Source organism: Ceratotherium simum, chromosome 4 (genome assembly GCF_057802395.1).
Source record: "Ceratotherium simum simum isolate JZ-2026a chromosome 4, ASM5780239v1, whole genome shotgun sequence".
NCBI lineage: Eukaryota > Metazoa > Chordata > Mammalia > Perissodactyla > Rhinocerotidae > Ceratotherium > Ceratotherium simum.
The window spans coordinates 29,023,193-29,033,746 of NC_141903.1; the positions used below are offsets into that span (position 1 = coordinate 29,023,193).

General features: G+C 39.9%; 1 protein-coding gene across 1 annotated transcript; it reads right to left on the bottom strand.

Moving 5' to 3' along the window:
• Nucleotides 1-402: 402 nt before the first annotated feature.
• On the bottom strand, nucleotides 403-5,699 carry SPINK14 (serine peptidase inhibitor Kazal type 14 (putative)). The gene is made up of 4 exons (XM_087430291.1): nucleotides 5,652-5,699; nucleotides 4,700-4,780; nucleotides 1,688-1,824; nucleotides 403-448 (listed from the first exon to the last, which is right to left on the bottom strand). The coding sequence occupies exons 1-4, from the start codon at nucleotides 5,697-5,699 to the stop codon at nucleotides 403-405; spliced, it is 312 nt and encodes a 103-aa protein (XP_087286417.1).
• Between the last annotated feature and the right edge of the window lie 4,855 nt (nucleotides 5,700-10,554).

Below are 10,554 nucleotides of genomic sequence, written 5' to 3' on the forward strand. Positions count from 1 at the left end.
GAGTATAGAAAAAATTCTGTCATGTTCCTTAGAAGACACCTGGAGCCTCTACATAGATGACTCCACTGTTCAGAGTATCAGAGAACTGATTAATCACAATGTTTGTCTTTGATCCTTGGCTCAAATTTTCGATTTGTTCTACTTCTGAGACTTGAGACACAGATGTGAAACCCAAGGTAAATCAAACTTTCAGAAAAGTTTATTTATTAGGGAGAATACGGAAGGCAGTGAATCAGTGAGGGAAGAGGTCTAAAGAAGAAACCTTTAGCCGTCTGATACGAGCTCAGTAGGGGCAACTCTCTGTCACTAAGAACACACGCAAGGAGGGGTGAGTTGCAAGAGGAGGATTGTCATGATGGGGAGAAAGAGAAGATGGCTTCTTTCACATCTAAGTCCACTTGGCTAGCATTTTCCATCATGTTCATATCTAATTTTTCCCCGAGATTTCCTAAAGGAAGAATCAGAATAAACATTTCATTAATAGAACGTCAGAACTACAAAAATACTTTAAAAATTAGCTTATCTGGGGGCTGGCCTGGTGGGGTAGTAGTTAAATTCACCTGCTCTGCTTTGGTGGCCCGGGGTTCGCAGGTTCGGATCCCAGGCGTGGACCTACACACTGCTCACCAAGCCGTGCTGTGGCAGTGTCCCAAGCACAAAATAGAGGAAGATTGGCACAGATGTTAGCTCAGGGACAATCTTCCTCAAGCAAAAAGAGGAAGATTGGCAATAGATGTTAGCTCAGGGACAATCTTCCTCACACACACACAAAAAATTAGCTTATCTATCATCCTTATTTTACATTTTAGGAAACTAAGAGCCAGAGCATAAAGGGAACTGACAAAAGACGACAGTCAGGTTATTGGATTTCCTACCCAGTTATTCTTCCACGATTCTAAGATGTTACTGAAGATATTATGACCTGTGCTACAATCTCTTTGAAAATAAGCTATTTAATCAGGCCTGAGCTTGTGATATAAAAGTCATATCAATCCTCATCATCTTCTATCAATACTCTCACACTTTGGCTGAATTACTCATTAGTTGGGATGACCTGGGGTCTACACATTCCTGTCATTGCCTCTTGTACAAAATTACAAAATTATTGTTGGGCTGAGGACTCCAGTCTGATGCCATGGGGAGAGTTTTTCTCCCTGCGAACTGCACTGGCTTATCCAGAGATCAAACCCAAAGCCATGGTTTTGTGAGACCCCAGTGTCTAATCAGTGACAATCATGTCACATAAATCCAAAAAACTGAACACTGACTCTTAGCTAAAGACCCAAACTTTGCTGTCAGCCCATCCTAGCTCAGAGTTTCAGATACACAAGAGGTTGAAGATATCTGAGAGAAGGCAAAACCACAATTTGTCTTAAAATCAAAGAATTTCAGGACTTGAAAGGATATTTGAAGCTTCAAGCGAAAATCCATCAATTGGCATAGGGGAATATGAAGAATCAGAGAGAAGAAAGGACCTGATGAACACCACAGAGTACAATGAGTCAGCTTTCTGCTCCAGTGGGCTTTGTATTACCACACGCTCTTCTGAGTGGGGACTGATTATTATCTGTGCAAACTGGAGCAAATTCCTGGCTTTAGGGCTGATGTACTTGATAGAAGAGGTAGATAGTAATTGCTGTGGACTAAGCTTGTCGTTCTTCTCTTCTTTTTCCTAAATTGTACTCACAAGCTCTCAACACACAAGATGCAGGGGTTTTCATAGGTTACGAAATTAGTGCCACAGATGGGTTGATGTAAACCAGGGCAGGGGTTCACTGTTCCTCTGAACCAACTCAAGTCTACTTTCCTAAATGGACATTTCACCTGAAATTGAGTTGAAAAGAATTATATGATTAGAATCATGCTTATAGACATGTAGGTCATCTTTGGACTTTATTAGGAAAATCTAAACATAGGCAGGATCATATCCCAGTCTCCTAAAAGCTCTCACAGCTCTCCCTGCCACAAAGCAAGGGAACTAGAACCTATGTATATCCCATCTAGTACCAACGTAGTGCCCTGATTGTCAGGACCTCCTGACAGTGATAGAGAACAGAGGCCTGCTATGCAATAGTGGGAAAAGTGAGAGTGGATAAACAGAATGTATTGGGGAAATTTAGCTTCTCTCTCAATCTCCTTTATTCCCAGACTGACAGACCTGGGAATATTCTTAGAGATTTCCTATGCCAACTCAGCTAAGGAAATGGAAGCCCCATAACTTCCAGATGGAAAAGATGCTTCACTGGAATCCATATGCCTTGATTTAAAATATTTAGCACATTTTATCCACTCTCAAATTCCCAAGCCAACTCCTATCCTGAAGTCGTGAAATGTGAGATCATTTAGAATAACTCCCTGAGTTTGTAGGGAAAACTGCAAACAAAGGAAGGGACATGTCTCATCAGGGACTAGAACCCACGTCTGCTTGCGGTGCTGGTGTCAGCAATGGCTTGAAGAAGTGCTCTGGGATGACAGAGCTTGAGGATGGTGGTCTCAGAGGCTCTATAGTGCCGTAAGATAGATAGGTGAAGTAACTCCAACACGAAGTGGAAAGGAGTTTTGGCTGAGTATTTAGAGAAAGAAGAATCATGCTTGAGATTCGAAACTCTTCTGCCTTTTTTCCTTATTCGTCACCACCACTGTGGCCAGGCCACCATCATCTGCCTGCTGTATGTCTGTCACCCAACTAATCCCCCCACTTCCTTTACTCCTCATGTCCTCTAGTTTCCATAGTTTAAACATCAATTGAATCATTTTATTCCTGCAATTAAGCTCCTTTAATTGCATTTCATTTCACTTAAAAAAATCTGTCTTAATATGGGCTAAAAGGCCCTAAGTGGTCTAGAGACACCCAACTCTTCCAACCTTGCTTTATATCACCTTGTTCTTTGCCTTTTTAGTTTAGTTTTTTTTTCCTCAAATATTTCATACTTCCTCCATCTCATGGTTTTCTGGTTTGTCATAACTACCCCATCAAATATATATATATTTTTCTGAATCTAAATTCATTCTACCTTCAGAGCTCAGGTTATAACTCACTGTCACAGATTTCTCAAAATACAATCCCAACTTCCCATTCTTTCTTTTTATACCTCTAATCAGTGTGTAATAAAGCATTTGGGTAATTATTTGATTAATTCCACACCCCCAAAGGATTATAAGCCCATAAGAAGAAGGTCTGTGTCTGAATCGACCAACCATTTTGCGCCCAGCACTTATATTGGCACTTAGTCATTGCTCTATAAGTATTTGAAAATGAATAAGATATAAAATAGTTCAATCTGAATGAATATAGACAATCAAATAAAAGCAAGAGTAGTTAGTATCATTGTCTATAAACACAGCTCCTTTTTTTTCTCTTTCGAGTAGGATATGTGTTCGTCAAGTGAGGGTCCCTATCTACTGCTATCACTGCAGCATCTGCTGTAGACCTCTTTGCTTCTGTGCTCCAGTCACAGAGGACTTCCATCAGTGGCTCAAGTAGACGAAGTCTTCCTCACTGCTCTCCACCTGGGTGGCTCCTGCTTACCCTTCAGGCCAAAACGGTTTTCACTGATCACATTCTTTATAGTAGTATCTCTACTCCCAATAGATATTGTACCTACTTCTTTTATCTGTAGAATTTGCCACAAGAAATAGTTGTTCCCTTCCTTTTTTTCTGGCTGTGTGTAAGCCTCATGAGAGAAGGGAATATGTCTGTTTTCCTCAATATTGCATCCTAGGGCACAGCACAGGTGATAAATATTTTTTAAAGAAAATAAGTAAAAATAAGTAAGTTTATTTTTATTTATGGATTGATGGGCAAGGGAAGGACTAATCCTGCAGACAACCTTCTGAAGAGGAAAATTCTAGGACTGAACTCCGTGAGACCAGAGTATAAATCCTGGACAAATTCTACACATTCTTTTGCTATAGCTCCTCATGGGTTCTACACTCTGACCTATAGGTCCCTTCAAGGTCAAGCTGCCCCCAAAATGCCTTTCTTACAAGTCAACTCATGACTGACTATTTTTTAAGAAGTAAAATTTAAAATTTACTGAGACAAAAACTTAAAGTACAAACACTCCTGAAGTGAAGTACAGTGATGCAAATCTGCATCAAAAATAATAATCTCTCATTCACCTTTTCCCTCACTTATCACACATTTATTGACCTCACAATGTATTCAGCAGCCAGAGGGGTAGGTTAAAATGAAGGTGTCTCCTTCATTTGAACCTCATATAAGTTGCACACATAATTTGAGGCTCTGTGCAGAGATTTCCTATTCCTTCACATTTTCGTCAGTCCACATCTCAGAGGTAGCTTCCCCTGTTCACAACTCATATAGGCATTTTCTGCACATCTCAGGGCACTTAGGAGCATTCCCTCCCCCAAACTGTGAGCTCCTGGGGAGCAAAAACTGTGTTATGCCCACATCTTTGGGCTCTTAAGAACCTGCCCTGCCCCTGGCAATTGTCGGCACTCATAAACATTTCCCAGGCATTATGGAGGGTACTCTGGTGTACATTTAACCAAATCTCAGCTTAGTGGATCACTGTACTCTGAGCTCCTCCTATACCTGCAGTGTGCCTGCCCCACTCATGTGAGTGGACCTTGAAGAATGTCACAGATGACCTTGCTGCAGTAAGGTTCTAAAATAGCAATTCCAAAGAAAATTCAGATTAGAATCTCAGTCCTGGGAAATCTAGTGGAAGATTACCTTAACAGGTCCATGTGGTGGCCACCATTGTCGAGGGCCTGAAACCAAGGCATAAACGAAATTAGTTACAGAGTCTAATATCTGGTAAATCATAGTTTAATTTATTGGCAAAATAAAAGATTTCTAATCTATTACCAAGAAAGCTTGCAATAATTGAAAACATTGTTTCATTTATACGTGTATTCATTCATTTTTTTTTTTCAAAAAGCAGAATAACTCTTCTACTCCTGATGAATTATCAGCAGAGGACTATATAGATGAATCATTGCTCTCATAAATGTTGCCTGTCCAGTGTACTAAATGATTTTTTGATTAACAGTAATGAGCCTGGACTTGAGAGGATTCAGAACTGGCAGCCAATATACAAAAGAAATTAAGAAATGCTAGAATTATAAAGAGATCTTTTAGCACTATCCCCATATTTCAGAAATGAGAGAAAGCTACTTGCTTATGAAATGCCCAGGAATTCACGGTAGATTTGTGGAAAACCAAGCTCTCCAGTCCTTGAGGCTAGGTCTCCTTGTAACTCCCTACACGACTCTTCTCTAAAAGAGGACACAAAAGATAATGACTCACTCAAATACATGGCAAAGCATTTTCGAAAGCTCGGAATTTTTGAGATGTACTATGGTGTAGGTGTATTGCTAGCCCCTTTCACATGTTACCTCCCTGAATCACCCAAGTCCCCTGGTCCCCATGTGTTAGATCTCATAATCTGCATTAATAGATAAGAAAACTAAGGCACCTACCCATTGGCCCATAGTCTTTTTTTGGACCACATTCTAATGTCTCTCTCTATGTAGATACAGATATATAGATATAGTAAAATGACACGTTTAAATAAATAAATAAGAATTTCAAAGCATTCTCTTTCGGATTACAATGTCAGAGCCCACAAATCAACCTTACACACCTGCCAGAACCAGCCAAATTACTCACCAGAAGGTAACACCAAATGTATCAGCATGAAGAACAGAAGTACTGGGAAAGATTTGGCCATTTTTCCTCCTGCTGTGTCCTTAGAATGAGGTTCTGAGATATAGCCTCGGGACGCTGACCTCTAGCACAATCACCAAAGCAGAGATAATCAGGATATTAAGGCCATCTTTGAAGTGAATATCCATCCCCAGTCTGCCCATTGTAACCTCTGTCTACCACCTGTTCCATCCTTCCCCAAGAACAAATGCTCAGGAGAAGTTCAAGTGTGTTTAGTCGCAAACAGCAGTATAGACCTCAGGGAGAGATCTGTGACTACTCGAAGACAGAAGTGATCAGAGGTTACTCTATGGGCATAACTGTATTATTTTAGTATGAAGGCATTTTAGGTGTCTTGAAAAGGCAACTCCTTACTTGAAGATTCACCCACATTTTTTCTTTGAGAGAATAAAAAGAAAATGATGAGACCGCTAGAGGCTTCTAAACAACAGGAGCTTCTCAACAGAGGAAGCAGATCTGTACTTGCTCTTGAAGCAGAGGCTACTTCTTGAGATTAAGGCAAAAATTTCTAATATTCCAGGCATACTTGGCTGTGCTGAGAATCTTCTGACTTGGAATGTGAGACTCTCTTGGAGCATTCTGAGAGAGTGCATAGGGAGAAAAACCATTTCGTGCCATCTCTTGGGGGCCCCAAAGCTATTTGTGTCCACACAGAAAGGGAGGTCAATGAACAAATCCTCCCATGCGATTGCCTTCCCTTGTAGCAGCCTTTCTGACCCTCGAGAATGGTTTAGGCTGCTTCCATTGAACTCTCCCTATCTTCCTAATCCTGCAAAAGTGACCTGGTCCTCCCTATGTCCTCTAGGCCTTTATCTCTGCTCGATAGCATATGTCAATAGGTAATTTACATCAAGTCTTTGCCGATATGCTGTGGTGTGACATGTGTTATCCGAGACATGGAAATGTCACCAGAGTATCCCATTCCTCAGGGTGATTGGAGGTTCTTGGCGCAATGTCCAGAGCTGCCTACTCTGCCTGCTCCTGAGACAATCTAGGACACCCTGTTTTTGCTAAGCACACCCCCTTCTCTTTCTGACGTCTTCCTTGGAATCTTTCAGGAATGGAGCAGCAACAATGAAGATCCAGCTGCACTAAAGCACAATGCCAGGTGCCCACTCTCCCACCTCCTATGCCCTGGTTGACCCACCTCAGAAAGAAGAGAAAAGGAAGAGAGATGTAGCACGCTCCTTTGTGGTTGGTGCCTCTCCTTTAATGAGCGTGTGTGAGGGCCTCTGCAGGGAAGAGGGTAGCTGCACAGGAGAGAGAAGGCAATGAGGCGTTGTGTGGTGGGCTGAGCAGGCCCTGGGAGGCCCCACATTCGGGTTGAGTCAAAGTCAACCCTCAGCAGGAGGCATTGGGGGAAGGTAGCACTGAGCTGCCTAGAAGACTTGGGGCGTGGGAACAGATCACTGGACAGGGCAGCTCTTGGCAGGCAATCCACAGAGGCAACAGCATGAGGAAACATACTACAGTAGGAAAGAGCACAGCAGAAAAAGCAGAGCATGTTCCACAACAACGTGTGCCTTCAGCCAGAAAGCAAAATGTGGAAACAGTTGAGGAAGAGAAGGAGGTTGCAATGACAGACAAGGTCCGTGGGTGACATTTGCGATGGGTCCAGCCTTGTCCCTGCAGCAATCCAGACTTTTGCAGCTTTGTCACAGGGGAGATATGTCATCATAGCTGAGTTTACTTCTGTTATCTGAACATCCTTCTTCTTTCTTCCTATCTGTAAGAAATAATTGTGTTTGTTTTGTTTTGTTTTGTTTTGTTTTTTTGCTGGGGAAGATTCGCCATGAGCTAACATCTTTTGCCAATCCTTTTCTTTTTTTTTTTTTTTTCACTCAAGGAATATTAGCACTGAGCTAACATCTGTGCCAATCCTCCTCTATTTTTTTATATGTGGGACACTTCCACAGCATGGTAGGTGAGTGAAGTATGTCTATGCCTGGGATCTGAACCAGCAAACCCGGGCTGCTGAAGCAGAGTTTGCGGGACCTTAACCACTCAGCCCTGGGGCCGGGCCCAGAACAATTGTTCTTTTTCAAAGAAATATATATTAACTTTAGAAAATTCAAAAAATAGAAATATAAAAAAAGAAATAAGAGCAAAACCCAGAGATAATTGTTAAACATATATTCAATTATATCATTCCAGTTTTTAAAATAAATATATGCACATACGAACATATATACATGTTCTTATTGTCATATTCAATCAAATTTTTGTAGTATATATTGTTTTCCACTTTTTTCACCTAGAAATGTATTATTACATTTTCTTCATCTTTAAATATAATCATATAGAACATGAATTTAGATGCCTGGTGTCATATTCTGTCACAAATATGGATTTTAATTATGTTAATTTATTTCTGTTCTTTCTCAATTAGGTTGATTCCAATTTTCATTATTATTGACAATGTTGAAATGAATAAATTTTTATTTACATCAGTTAATTTATCTCTTTTTTTTTTTAATTTTTTGTTTATTGCAGTAACATTGGTTTACAACATTGTAAAAATTTCAGGTATACATCACTACACCTCCACTTCTGCACAGATTACGTCATATTCGTCACCAAAACACCAACTACAACCCATCACCACAAACTTGTACCGAACCATTCCCTTCACCCCCCTCCCTCCTCTCCTCCCCCCAGCAACCACGAATCCAATCTCTGTCCCTATGTGTTTGTTTATTGTTGTTATTATCTACTACTTAATGAAGGAAATCATACGGTATCTGACCTTCTCCCTCTGACTTATTTCACTTTGCATTATACCCTCAATGTCCATCCATGTTGTCACAAATGCCTGATTTCATCGTTTCTTATGGCTGAGTAGTATTCCATTGTGTATATATACCACATCTTTATCCATTCGTCCCTTGATGGGCACTTAGGTTGCTTCCAAGTCTTGGCTATTGTGAATAACGCTGCAATGAACACAGGGGTGCATGTACCTTTACAAATTGGTGTTTTCAAGTTCTTTGGATAAATACCCAACAGTGGAATAGCTGGATCATATGGTAGTTCTAACCTTGATTTTTTGAGGAATCTCCATACAGTTTTCCATAGTGGCTGCACCAGTTTGCACTCCCACCAGCAGTGTATGAGAGTTCCCTTCTCTCCACATCCTCTCCAACACATGTTGTTTCCTGTCTTGTTAATTATAGCCATTCTGACGGGCGTGAGGTGATATCTCATTGTAGTTTTGATTTGCATTTCCCTGATAGTTAGTGATTTTGAACATCTTTTCATGTGTCTGTTGGCTATCTGTATATCTTCTTTGGAGAAATGTCTATTCAGGTCTTTTGCCCATTTTTTAATTGGGTTGGTAGTTTTTTTGTTGTTGAGATGCATGAGTTCTTTATATATTTTGGAGATTAAGCCCTTATCAGATGTATGGTTTGCAAATATCTTCTCCCAATTGTTAGGTTGTCTTTTGTTTTGTTGATGGTTTCCTTTGCTGTGCAGAAGCTTTTTAGTTTGATGTACTCCCATTTGTTTATTTTTTCTATTGTTTCTCTTGCCCGGTGAGACATGGTGTTTGAAAAGATGTTGCTAAGACCGATGTCGAAGAGCGTACTGCCTATGTTTTCCTCTAGAAGTTTCATAGTTTCAGGTCTTACATTCAAGTCTTTAATCCATTTGGAGTTAATTTTTGTGTATGGTGTAAGGTAAGGGTCTACTTTCATTTTTTTGCATGTGGCTATCCAGTTTTCCCAACACCATTTGTTGAAGAGACTTTCTTTTCCCCATTGTATATTCTTGGATCCTTTGTCAAAGATTAGCTGTCCATAGATGTGTGGGTTTATGTCTGGGCTTTCGATTCTATTCCATTGATCTGTGTGTCTGTTTTTGTGCCAGTACCATGCCGTTTGGGTTACTATAGCTTTGTAGTATATTTTGAAATCAGGGAGTGTGATACCTCCAGCTTTGTTCTTTTTTCTCAGGATTCCTTTAGCTATTTGGGGTCTTTTGTTGTTCCATATAAATTTTAGGATTCTTTGTTCTATTTCTGTCAAAAATGTTGTTGGAATTTTGATAGGGATTGCATTGAATCTATAGATTGCTTTAGGAAGTATGGACATGTTAACTATATTAATTCTTCCAATCCAAGAGCACGGAATATCTTTCCATTTCTTTGTGTCTTCTTCAATTTCTTTCAGAAATGTTTTATAGTTTTCGGTGTACAGATCTTTCACCTCTTTGGTTAAGTTTATTCCTAGGTATTTTATTCTTTTTGTTGCAATTGTAAATGGGATGGTATTCTTAATTTCTCTTTCTGCTACTTCGTTGTTAGTGTACAGAAATGCAACTGATTTTTGTATGTTGATTTTGTATCCTGCAAATTTACAATATTCATGTATTACTTCTAAAAGTTTTCTGGTGGATTCTTTAGGGTTTTCTATATATAAAATCATGTCATCTGCAAATAGTGACGGTTTCACTTCTTCCTTTCCAATTTGGATCTCTTTTATTTCTTTCTCTTGCCTGATTGCTCTGGCTAGGACTTCCAGTACTATGTTAAATAGGAGTGGTGACAGTGGGCATCCTTGTCTGGTTCCTGTTCTTAGAGGGATAGCTTTCAGTTTTTCACCATTGAGGATGATATTAGCTGTGGGTTTCTCATATATGGTCTTTATTATGTTGAGGTACTTTCCTTCTATACCCATTTTATTCAGAGTTTTTATCATAAATGGATGCTGGATCTTGTCAAATGCTTTCTCTGCATCTATTGAGATGATCATGTGATTTTTATTCTTCATTTTATTAATGTGGTGTATTACGTTGATTGATTTGCGAATGTTAAACCATCCCTGCATACCTGGAATAAATCCCACTTGATCATGGTGTAT